Source organism: Entamoeba invadens (assembly GCF_000330505.1).
Source record: "Entamoeba invadens IP1 unplaced genomic scaffold scaff_1105074726079, whole genome shotgun sequence".
Classification (NCBI taxonomy): domain Eukaryota; phylum Evosea; order Mastigamoebida; family Endamoebidae; genus Entamoeba; species Entamoeba invadens.
The window spans coordinates 42472-54691 of NW_004191893.1; the positions used below are offsets into that span (position 1 = coordinate 42472).

Genomic DNA, 12220 nt, shown 5'->3' on the forward strand with positions numbered 1-12220 from the left:
ATTTTTTAAATGAAAAATTGTTCTGGAACTTTCGTTTTCTCTGTTAAGTAAATCGCAAAACCCCAAAATAAAGTTGAGAGGGCTAAAAATACGGCACAAGGAATTTCCGATTTTTTTCATCTTTCAAATCTTTTTTTTTGAAAAAAAATGTCATAATTTACTAATAAAATATAATAAAATATATTATACAATATGGTATCGGCAAATCAATCAAGACTTGACCATTTGTTACGATTTTTTGAAAAATCAGAAAAGGGCGAACAAAAATACTCAAAGACTCAGGACAACGAAAAGAATAGAAGTGTGGTTTTCCACATGTTAATCAATAGCACATTAAATATATTCCAGGTTTTGTGATGCAAAAATGGGATTGTATAGTACATGATATTATATTTAATAGTACAGAGTTCGACTTTTGATTTATCATGATTATTTGGACTATTTCCCGAAAAAATACGTTGATATTTACCTATGAAAATGGGCAATGAGTGTGTTTTTCCAAAACAAAAAGGCGAAATTTAATAACGAAACGTTTTAATGTTTTGAAATAAAAATTGGCATTCAAAAGAATTAAAGACCGAAGAAAAAGTTCTAGAGTATATAAAGGAAGAGAATGAATGATCTCTCAATGCAAACGCTCACTAAGCAAAAATGCCAGTGCATCATCTGCCAACGCTCCGACGCGCTAATTCGACAAGACGACAAAATGAAGACTACAAAGATCTGTGTGATGGTCTTAAAAGCTCTTCAAGAACTGAACCCAACACAAGAATATTTCTCATTGAAGGAAGACATCTTCAAGTTCATTAAAGCACACTGGCACATCTTGTCTTTCATTAAGCCATTCACTTCACAAAAGTGGAGAAAAGCTATTTTGGACGCGTTCAACCACTGCACTTCAATTCAATCGGGAAAGGGAATCTGTAAGAGCAGAGGATTCTATAAACTCAAAAGCAGTGAAAACTCAAAGGAAAGTTCCGTCGAAGCACCTCAGTACAAAAACGAACTCATTAGCTCGGCTATTATACTTCAAAAAAGTCTTGAAGAAAACGTTAGAGTCTTGTCTAATGCTCAGATGAACTTCTTTGTTTGTCAAAGAGTCGATGTGAACTATCACATCAACAGCTTGATGTCTTCGATATTCAAAACACAAAAGTTCATCGAGTTCGCTTGCAATTTGTAATGTAATATGTTATTCACTTTTTTAAACTCATTCTGTTAGTAATAATTTACTATATATTTATTATAATTCTAATTCTAATTGTTTATAGTTTTTTTTGTTATAATTTAAACAATTGGTTCTACTATATTTTATTAATAAAATTACTATAAATGTAATATTATTTAATAGTAAAATATATAATGTTAATAGTATTTTAATGATATTACTTAAATCTAATAATTTATTATAACAACAAATTAAATCAATAATTGTGTTATTCTTTTATAAAATAATCAAAGAATTAAAAATCTTAGGCAAAAATAATTCAAATACATTATAAACCAGCATTTATTACCTAAGATATAAAATAAAAAAAAAAAAAGTGAATGATATTTATAATACCAATATAATACAGTGATGGTATAAACTCAATAAAAATAACAAAAATAATCAAAGAAGAATAATTGAACTATTTAATAGAGAAATGACTGTTTGTTTATCCGAACACTTGATTTTAAAACTGAACTGACTGGAAGAAAAAATTGGAGCCATGTTATCTCATGATTGTTTTAAAATACTTTAGCACAGTAGATGTATTGAGACGGTTCAATTTTGTCTCTAGAAATGCTCAAACGGCTATTGATGCAACAAAGGTGAATCCCTGTTGTGGAATCGCGTCAATCGAACTTGCGATCACCCTCGGTACCACTCGAATGCAACGGGTCGAAATGAAAGTTTTTAAACATCTCGACACATTTAAAGTACATTTTAGAGAACTCGAGCATATGGATAAAGCGCAGTGTTTGTTATTAATAGATATTAATAGTATATTTAAAGTAAATTATAATATATTATAATATATAGTACATGTACTAACAACAAGTGGAAAAGTACCCAATGATTGAAATATACAAATACATAATGCGTGACAGACAAGAAGACTGTAAAGTTGCTTTTGAAATCAAAGACAAAATTTCAGTGATTGGGATAGACACGACTTATGCAATCAATTTTGAACTTGTCAAGATGCCGATGCTGAGAGAGTTGACATTACGAATTGGAGACAACCCAAATCAAGTGGTATTGAAAGACGCATTTGATGCGATACAAACGAACGTCTCACTGAGGAAATGCGTCATCAAATTTCCTTCGACGATGATCCAAGAAATCATCGACAAGTGCGTCAGTCACCAAGAACGAATTAAATTCACATTCATTATCACTATATTCGACGACGCACACGCAGAACAAGTCCAAGAACTCATCAGAAGATCAAAAACACCAATAGGAATCTGTGACACCTTACTCAATGAGTTCCAGGAGTTTTTCTTGTTGAAGGAGAAAGTCGTTCTTGTCCCACACGTCAACAAGTACTTCAGAACTTCTAAGGCAATGAGACTCGACTCAAGAATCGCTGAACTTAGAAACCTCTATTTACCAGTAAGAGAAGAGGAACTTTAATTAATTTACAACACTAATAGCATTTGGATTATCAATGGTTCTTTATATGGTTTATTAAACTAGTACTATTATTATTATTATTATTATCGACCACGTCGACATTTTCAGAACTATTTTGTTATTAGTTTTTTTTAATATATTATTAATTATATATAAACTATCCAAAAGAATCGACAATGGTGAGTGTTTTTCTTTATGAAATAAAAACACTTCTGCATTTTAAATCTTCTGGGAATAACTTAATTATAGGGTTCATGAAACTAGTAAACAAACTATGATCAACTATAATAAAGTTATAGAAAAACAAGAAGTACACAACTTGTATAGTTTGGATGGACTTGTTTGATAGAGAAGAAGGCGAATAAAAACCTCAAAAAGAATTAAAAAAACACAGATGAGCGACCACAAAACAATTGAATTTGAACTTAACAATGGAACAAAAATTCCAGCGATTGCATTAGGGACTTGGCTCGCAGAGAAAGACCTTGTTGGGAATGCTGTTTTGACCGCATTGAACCACGGCTATCGCCACATCGACTGTGCTAAATGTTATGAGAATGAGGAAGAAATCGGGACCATCGCTTTTGACCCATTCTTTAAAGAAGGCAAAGTTAAAAGAAGTGAGGTCTTTGTAACATCAAAGCTCTGGATTGAAGAGAAGAGAAAGGAACAAGTGATTCCCGCTTGCAAAGAATCACTTAGAAAACTTCGTTTGGACTATTTAGACTTGTACCTCATTCATTGGCCTGTCTCATTAAGAGTGGGAGCAACATGGCCATTAAAGAGAGAAGATATTATTGAAGTTCCAATAGAAGAGACTTGGGGAGAAATGGAGAAACTCGTTGAGATGGGATTAGTTAAGACAATTGGGGTGTCGAACTTCACTATCCCACAATTAGAGAAATTACTGAGTATCGCTAAGATTAAGCCGGCCGTCAATCAAGTCGAATTTGGAGTCTTCTTACAACAACCAAAGCTAATGGAATACTGCAAAGAACATAACATTCATGTCACTTCTTATTCTCCACTTGGAAATAATGGAAATGCTGACAGAAATCAAGTCGAAAACATTTTTGATAATTCCGTGTTAAAAGAAATCGCTCAGAAACATAAGAAAACAGTCGCACAAGTCGTTTTAAGATTCATCGTGCAATGCGGACATTCCGCTCTCCCCAAATCAGTTCATGCTGAAAGAATCATTCAAAATATTAACATCTTCGACTTCATTTTGTCCGATGAGGAAATGGAAAAAATTAAAAAGCTCGATAGATATGAAAGAACTACTCCCGGCTCATCTTTCTATACCGCTTTAGGTATCGACAAAGATACTTTCTGGGGAGTTAATTAACTTTTATTATTCTTGTATTATTAGTATAATAAATAATACTATTATAATTGGTATTATTTATTACTATTTAATAATAATAAATATATTAATAAATATATTAATACATGTATGAATGGTGTGAGTTTATTTAATTATAATGTATTATATATTTTATTATAATAAATTAATTATACAAGTATAGAAGTAATACTAAAAATTAAATTAAAACGACACAAGACTCAAAGTCCACAAGAACACCCCCCAATTGGCATAAAATCGTTTCTTCCACCTGTTGGTCTCATTCCACCAAGTCTTTGTCCTCCGGCCTGTTGTTGTGGTTGTCCACCACTTCCGATTTGTGGGTGGCGATATTCGACTTGTCCAGAAAAATCAAAGAGTGAGGCGAAGCTGTCTGTCAGTCTGTTCCAAACTATCAGTAGTAAAATAAATTATAAATTATAGTTTAACAAAGTGTTAAAAGTATTAATCAAATCGCAGATGAATAGCAATAAAAGACAAATGTGGCGCTATTAAAGTGTTGTAAAGTAACAGGAACAAACAACAAAAAGATCAAGTCTGCGAAGACAACAAATATTTGTGTGAATTGCATCTGAATTTTGAGATGAACTTTTTATTCACAAAAAAGATGGAGGGCGGACAACAGGTAACTGGCTCATCAAGTGGTGTCATAACAATGGTCATCACATCTCTCTTTGTTCTCTTGGTAACAGCGGTTATATATTTCCGTTTGTATTTAACAAAATACGTCACATTTACTAACACAATTTTTACTATATTTTTATGATAAATGAATTATAAAATATAGTTCCAAATAATTCGTCACCAATTTTAATATTGTAACTCAATTGTATTGACAACAAGTCACAAAGAAGTTAAAGAAGTCCTCCAAGAGAACATCGCTGATGATTGCTGGAATCTCGGGAGTTGGAAAGACCAGTTTATTCCTATGTGTTTGTTCTTATCATATACATACTCTTCTAGTTAAACTATACTATTAAAAAGTTATAATTTACTATTCAATGGCAATTAAAGAATAGCTCCAAAATGACCACACGACGGAGACATGCACATCAATGGTGGAGAATTCTGGTGTATACAAACAACAGGTGGGGGAGAACAAAGAAAAGTTGATTGACATCGTTGACATTCCGGGGTATGGGAAAGTCCGCAATTTGTTCAAAAAGTACATCAATGAGACTAAAGGCATATTGTTTTTGGTGTCATCAGTCGATGTCAAAAAGAGTGTGAAGGAAGACGCGGCGTATCTTCATGACATCATTTTAAATAACACACAAAAAGTCCCGATTCTGGTCTTGTGTAATAAGAGTGAGGTAACCCTCTCCGAGTCGGAAGAAGTCATTAAAATGCTTTTGGAGAAGGAACTCAACAAATTGCGAAAACGTGTTGCGAAGCCCGGGGAAGTCATTTCAGACGACGACTTGTTTATGTATGGAGACCCCGATGACGAATTCAAGTTCGCACAATTGGACTTTAGTGTCACTTTTGCAAGAGCGTCTGTTAAAGAGAATGATATTGATAACGCAATCAATTTCATCAACTCGTTTGAGGCAAAGTGAGTTATTGTTTTGGTATTTTTTACTATAATATAAAAGTTTTACTTAAAATATTAGAATTTATTATAAAAGTGTTATATGTATTTACTTGTGTGAATTTGGTTTTAAAATGACAAACCCGATATTAATATTTTACTATAAATTAAATTATAAAAAAATATACTTATTTTAATAGATCCCAATAATCCCGTTTATTCGGTAGTATTATTGTTGTATTATTAAAAATAGTTCCATTTTATTATTTAATACTTAATAAAAATAATTTCATAAATAAATAAATAAATATTTATTTATTTTAGAAGTTAACAATATTTTATTATTTAAAAAAAACAATAATAAAATATTATTAACAATTATTAAAAAAATGTTACTAAAAGTTAATACTATTATAGTTACTAATGGTTTAATAGAATCAATTATTAATATAAGCAAATACTAGTGCTAATTTGGTTTTTTCATCATCTTCTTCGAAATACTCGATGTTCAAGTTGTCCAACACAGTAATCACTTCTTCTGGACTTGTTCTGATTAAGTCATACTTGGTAATCCCAAGTGCTACAAACCAGTTTTCTCTCTCAATTCCACTTACTTTCTTCATTAAATTATTCACTTCTATAGTCTGTTCTGGAGTCCATTTCTTCATTCCATATGGCAACTTCTTCACTGAAATGTCTCCATAAATGGTGTCTGTGTTTAAAAGATACATTCTTGCAAACTTCTGACGCTCTTCAAACAACACGCCTTCCATCTTCCCTTCAGACTTCAACAAGTTTTGCACTACAGACTCAATGACTATTGATCTACATCTTATGTTCGCTCGTTCAAAGCAAATGGGGCACTCATACTTATTTCCATTTCTCATGGCATGTTGTAAATCGCAAGTATAACAAAAGGTGTGACCACAATTTAATGTGATTGGAACAACAAAGAGCTTCTTACACATCGAACATGTACAATTCCCTTTGACGGTGTCTGCTCTCAAATTCATCGAGTAGTACTCTTCAGACACGGTATCTAAACACGTCTCAGAAGTCGAAGTCAACAACTCGCTGGTATTCTCCAACAGTGCACTTGGTCGTTTGCCTTTCTTCAACACAACGTACTGAAACTTGAATGGAGAATTTGGCTGTTCAAAATGTTTGCCATTTTGAATCCCCTTTCCACCAGCTAAAGTTATGATGTCCCCGTCTTTCAGTATTCTAAAATTAACCTTTTCATTGTTGACAAAGACACCATTTGTGGAAGAGTCACGTATTACTATACCTTCCTCTGTTATTTCAAGCTTAGCGTGTGTTCTGGATATGCTCATCGGGTGGATCAAAGAATCAAAAACCACATCACACTGAGAGGATCTGCCTAAGACCGTGTTTTTCTTATATAAATGGATGAGTGTAGGCGCGTTACTCTTCGAGTCGCGATCCATCTTAACAAGATGGGCATAGCAGTCGCACTCCTTTTTCATCAACCAGTCATTCACTTGATCGGTTTTCTTGGTTGGATCTTTGACTACCTTTTTGCCTTTGACTTCAACACGTTTAGCACCCAAAGAACGATCACCAAGCTTATTATATTTTGTTGATTCCATGTCTGTCTTTTTAGTTAATTTTTTTTGCTTTTACAGACTCTATTATAATTATATATGTATCTATTCTATTTATAAATGGACTCTATTTTTTATATTGTTGTATTATAACCTTAAAGTTAAAAATCTATATCAAGTGTTTTTTAAAGATAAATCCCAGTCACAACGACTGGTTTATGTTATTTATATCCTTGGTCGTGTCTTTTTTCACACTTTAAAGTTGAAATATTACTGGTTTGCAACACCATAAGATTTTTAAAAACAAACAACCAACGTTTTTAATGTTAATGTAAAAAATATAGTAATTTAATATATTATTTATATTAATATTAATAATTACTCTTTTGAAATGAATCTGAAATAAATAACAGAAATAACCCATTTCTAAACGATTTCCTGCCCACAACATCATTTTTATATGTTAATACCATTAAGAACAATTCTTAAATTAAAAATATTTTGGATTTTTACTATTATTTGTATTACTATAAAAAATAATAATATATTTATAATTAAACTAAATTTTTTAACAGCCCAAAAGAAACATCAAGAGACACGTATTGCATATAAATAGATATTTCATCAAAGTAATACTCCCGCTCTTTTTCATCTAAAACATTTAATTGAATTAACTTCTTTATAAAGTAAACCCTAATTCTCTTGTTATACTTCTTTTGAAAACTGGAGTCATAATTCAATGTCCAACGAACAACAAACAACCGACAAACAAGAGGTACTTTCACTCAACCCGGACTCCACTGTCAACGAAGTTGAAAGTCTTTGTATTAATTGTTTCAAGAATGGTATTACGAAACTTATGCTCACAGAAATTCCATACTTTAGAACCATTTTATTGGCGCATTTCTCTTGCCCATATTGCCACTACTCGAACACTGAAGTCCAACAAACGATCCCCATCCAAGACCATGGAATTGCAAACACATTAACAGTGAAGACACCCAAAGACCTCTCACGACAAATTGTGAAATCGGACCATGCGTCCATCAAATTCCCAGCTCTAGGGTTTGAAATTCCATCAACAGCGCAAGCGAGTTCTTTAAATACATTAGAAGGATTTATTCAGAATGCCATAGACTCACTCAAATACGTCTTAAGTCGCCTCATAGAGACGGGCGATGACTATAAAAAGATCTTAACTGTCGTCTCTGGCCTTCAAGAGTGTTTAGAAGTGAAAGTCCCGTTCACCGTGATATTGGACGACCCCTCAGGAAACTCCTTTTTAGAGAATTTGTGTGTTCCAAAGGATGACCCTCAAATTAACACGACGGTGTATATCAGAGACGTCGAACAAAACAAAGAGGTGGGTCTTATAGCAGACGGCCAGAATGAGATAATCCCGACGGAGTCCGGATATGACAATAAGACTTCAAAAGACTTAGTTCCTCAGCACAAAAACACTGACGAATTGGAGAAAGGACTTCCAAAAATGGACGACAAGAGCTCAATTGATTGTCCAGCCGAAGTTGCCGAATTAGACGAGGAATGTCAGATGTGCCACAAAATGTCGAAGCTTCGAATGATGTTAACGAAGATTCCGTTCTTCAAGGAAGTCACCATCTTTGCGTTCTCCTGCGACAACTGTGGGTTCAAGACGAACGAAATTAAGTGCGGCGGCGAAGTGTCGCAAACGGCGAAAAAGATTGTTTTTACGCCAAAAACAGCGGAGGACTTGACACGAAGTTTCTTGAAGTCTGAAACGGCGGCGGTGTCGATTGTGGAGGTTGGAGTCGATCTCGAGCCGGGAACACTCGGAAGTAAATTCACAACAATAGAAGGCTTCTTAAACGACGTTATTAATCATTTGGACGACTTGCCATTTGTTCATGGAGACTCAGCGGAAAAGGGAGAAGAAGACAAATTAAAGAACATCGTGCAAAGACTTAAGAACTTTAAAGAATTCAAAGAACAATTCACACTCATTATAGACGACTTGATGAGTAATTCTTATATACAAAATCCAAACGCTCCAGAAAAGGACGACTGCTGCGTAGAAACAGTTTACGTCAGAACTAAGGAACAAGATGACGAACTCGGTCTTAATGATATGAAGACGGAATAATTGCATTTTTTGAAGTAAATATAGTTTCTTAATGGTTTTGTATGAAGGATACTAGAAATTAGAAAAGTTTAATTATTTATTAAATTATTAGCATTTCAATTGCATTGTTGAAATTAATTAAAATATAATATAATATAATATATATTATTATAGTTTAATTCAAACTAATATTTGACTAAAATATAAATTTATAAAACTAATTAAAAATATAGTTTAAAAATAATTATTCAACAAAACATTATAATTCAAAAAAAAGTGTTTTATTTAATGAATTGTGTTTGTTTTTTATTAGTAAATTTTTTCAATAATGTTTGGTTAATTTATGTATTTTTTTGTGAATTCTTAAGAATATCAAATAACACTCATCTTCCAATTGTAGTTTTAAGTTATTATTATTTAGTTATTTTTATTAACAATATATTAATAATATAACTAAAAAAATATTTTAAATAACAGAAATTGATATTGATATTATAATAAAAAAAATTATTTAAGATATGATTGGCAAATTAAAAAAACAAAACACAATTTGTGACAATTTTTTTTTAATTGTTTTATTTTTAATGTCAAATTAAAGAAATTTGAATAATTATTATAATATATGATTACTTCAAACTATAATAATCCCTCATTGAACTATTTATATTGGAAGTTTTTGACGAATTAGTGAACATGTCCAACAAAAATAATAAACTTGAAATTGTTTATTTCCCGAAATATTACTTCTTATATATTGACAATCAAAAAGAAAAATTAACGAAATATTAAAAAAATTATAAAAATATTAATAAAATATTTTAATTTTTTGTTATTTCGATTTTAATTTTTTTTCGCTATTTTTTTTTATTTTTCTGTAAACTTCCCAAAACTTTCATTTTTTAAATTGTAATTATATTTATAGTTAATTTAATGTATTAATATAGTAAACAATACAAGAAAAACGAAAAAACTGTAGTGATGTGTGGCAAGTGAAATGATTTTGAACAAGAAAAAACGGTTGCAATAAGATTCAATTCCCAGAACTCCGTAAACTCTCCTAAATTATTTCAAAAACATGAAGAAATGGGAGATTGATAGAATGAGAGAGTGATGGAAGGAAACAGAACGGCATCTATAAAATCCCATAAACCGATGTCGAAAGCAAAGCAAACTGTTCCCCTTTCGCAACTTGTCGATCACGCAACGAATCAGATTCATCCCCAACCGAGTGTGAAGTCATTTGCAACGCTCAGTAAAATAGCGTCGACCATTCCGAATGCTCAGATAGCACTTCGCGTTCAACTGATTAGTAAAATGAAAGCTTATTGTAATGGATTTCTTCCAAAGAAAGAGATGTATTATTGTTTATGTTTAATGGATTATTTAGTTGAGAACTGCCCCGAATTCAGAAAACAAGTTCTTCATGAGGACTTCATCGCACTCTTCGAGCGTTCCGCAGACTTTGACGTTTGTTCTCTCATCTCGTCGAACTAAAAAATCACATAGAACTGAAAAATCCAGTTGAACTGAAAATTCTCATTTTTTAGAAATCAAAGAAATCGAAGAAGCCGGGAATGGTGACGGAGAAATCGTTGCAAATCCTTCAGTCGTGGGGGAATAATTACACGAACGAATTGTTTAACTACGAAGTCATGTACAATAAGTATGTCGAAAAGGGGATTGTCTTTCCTCCACCGATTGTACGGAAAGATACTCACCTGGAACAACAGGAATCAACTTTACAACAAATCAATGACATCGTTGCGGAGATAGAAGAATGTTCCGAACTCATCCAAGACACCCTTGAGAAAGAGGAAAATACAGTCAACGAACAATCAGCAAAATCAATGCATAAAAGAGCAGTCGAACTCAATTCAAGATTCAATGTCTTGTTTGTCAAATTCATCGACACAGCTCAAGAGTCAAGTGACGTCCAAAAGTACTCCGAGATCGAATCAAACTTTACTAATTTGATTGTACAACTCGCAAGTATTATTAATAAGTTTGTCACTCTATTTTTATATTTATTATTATTAACAATTTAACCATTATTTTATTTAGTATATTAACTATTAATTTAACTATTAATTTATTATTTAATTATAATATATAATTATTATTATAACTAATTATTTAATCTATTATTTAATTTATTATTTAATTGTAATATATAATTTAACTAGTTATTTAACTATTACTAATCTAATAATTATTACAATTCTAACGTATAGCCCGAAAAAGGAAATCTATCGTACATTCACGACAGGTCACATCTTGGAAGATAACACACCAAAACAAGACAATGGAAGTAACGCCCCAATCATCGAAAGACTCATCTCTCAAGAAAATTTAAATACTCAACAACAACAAAGACCAACAGGCGTTAGAGGAGCTATACACTTGGCTCCACCACCATCTAAAGGACAACCTTTGAGAATCTCAAGAAAGAACACCGACATCTCCGACGGGCAAATCACTCAACAGTCGAAACTGTCCACGAACGCATTTGTTTTCGAGACTAACCAATTCCCGAAAAAAGAAGAGGGAGCCGCGAAAAGAACAATCCACGACGACACTGAAGTGATCAATCAACTCAAAAGCATTTTGTAGGAAGTGATTTTATTTTTATCTTGTTTGTGTTATTTGGACTGTTTGGTATTGGAAAAATAGTTCAGAACAACAATCCAATTTGTTTTGGAGAACGAGATTTGAAATTCCACATAAAAAAAGACGATAACTGAAAATGAAAAATAAAATCAAATGGAAGACGAGGTGGCCGATTCGTCGTCTTGAATCTTCTCAAGAACAAGGAAGACAGTACACATGACGAAAAAGACAAAGGAAAGAATGAAGAGAAAGCCTGCCACCCAATAATTTCCAATGCATTTGACTTCTTGTGAGTTATTGTTATTGCTTGAAAAAGAACAAACAGGTGTAGGGAGTGGTGGTAGACTCTGGACCAAATTCTTTCCTGTTTTTATAGATCGAAAGAATTTGAAGAAGTGAAGAATAGTGAAACACAGAAAGATGGCAA

General features: G+C 32.3%; 8 protein-coding genes across 8 annotated transcripts; 6 read left to right on the forward strand and 2 right to left on the reverse strand.

Moving 5' to 3' along the window:
• Positions 1-613: 613 nt before the first annotated feature.
• On the forward strand, positions 614-1183 carry EIN_030850 (hypothetical protein; the record flags this gene model as incomplete). The annotated part of the gene is made up of 1 exon (XM_004185702.1): positions 614-1183. The coding sequence occupies one exon, from the start codon at positions 614-616 to the stop codon at positions 1181-1183; it is 570 nt and encodes a 189-aa protein (XP_004185750.1).
• Positions 1184-1722: 539 nt separating this feature from the next.
• Positions 1723-2623, forward strand: EIN_030860 (hypothetical protein; the record flags this gene model as incomplete). Its single annotated transcript, XM_004185703.1, has 2 exons — positions 1723-1963; positions 2046-2623. The coding sequence occupies 2 exons, from the start codon at positions 1723-1725 to the stop codon at positions 2621-2623; spliced, it is 819 nt and encodes a 272-aa protein (XP_004185751.1).
• Positions 2624-3017: 394 nt separating this feature from the next.
• On the forward strand, positions 3018-3971 carry EIN_030870 (aldose reductase, putative; the record flags this gene model as incomplete). Its single annotated transcript, XM_004185704.1, has 1 exon — positions 3018-3971. The coding sequence occupies one exon, from the start codon at positions 3018-3020 to the stop codon at positions 3969-3971; it is 954 nt and encodes a 317-aa protein (XP_004185752.1).
• Positions 3972-4596: 625 nt separating this feature from the next.
• Positions 4597-5548, forward strand: EIN_030880 (signal recognition particle receptor subunit beta, putative; the record flags this gene model as incomplete). Its single annotated transcript, XM_004185705.1, has 3 exons — positions 4597-4696; positions 4833-4921; positions 5009-5548. 3 exons carry the CDS (start codon positions 4597-4599, stop codon positions 5546-5548), a joined length of 729 nt encoding a protein of 242 aa, XP_004185753.1.
• Positions 5549-5957: 409 nt separating this feature from the next.
• EIN_030890 (hypothetical protein) lies at positions 5958-7130 on the reverse strand (the record flags this gene model as incomplete). The annotated part of the gene is made up of 1 exon (XM_004185706.1): positions 5958-7130. One exon carries the CDS (start codon positions 7128-7130, stop codon positions 5958-5960), a length of 1173 nt encoding a protein of 390 aa, XP_004185754.1.
• Positions 7131-7824: 694 nt separating this feature from the next.
• Positions 7825-9207, forward strand: EIN_030900 (zinc finger protein zpr1, putative; the record flags this gene model as incomplete). The annotated part of the gene is made up of 1 exon (XM_004185707.1): positions 7825-9207. One exon carries the CDS (start codon positions 7825-7827, stop codon positions 9205-9207), a length of 1383 nt encoding a protein of 460 aa, XP_004185755.1.
• A 1131-nt stretch (positions 9208-10338) lies between these two features.
• Positions 10339-11796, forward strand: EIN_030910 (hypothetical protein; the record flags this gene model as incomplete). Its single annotated transcript, XM_004185708.1, has 3 exons — positions 10339-10653; positions 10734-11188; positions 11418-11796. The coding sequence occupies 3 exons, from the start codon at positions 10339-10341 to the stop codon at positions 11794-11796; spliced, it is 1149 nt and encodes a 382-aa protein (XP_004185756.1).
• A 146-nt stretch (positions 11797-11942) lies between these two features.
• Positions 11943-12219, reverse strand: EIN_030920 (amino acid transporter, putative; the record flags this gene model as incomplete). Its single annotated transcript, XM_004185709.1, has 2 exons — positions 11943-12076; positions 12117-12219. Coding segments are annotated over 2 exons (237 nt in total), but the record flags the coding sequence as incomplete, so codon positions are not given.
• Between the last annotated feature and the right edge of the window lies 1 nt (position 12220).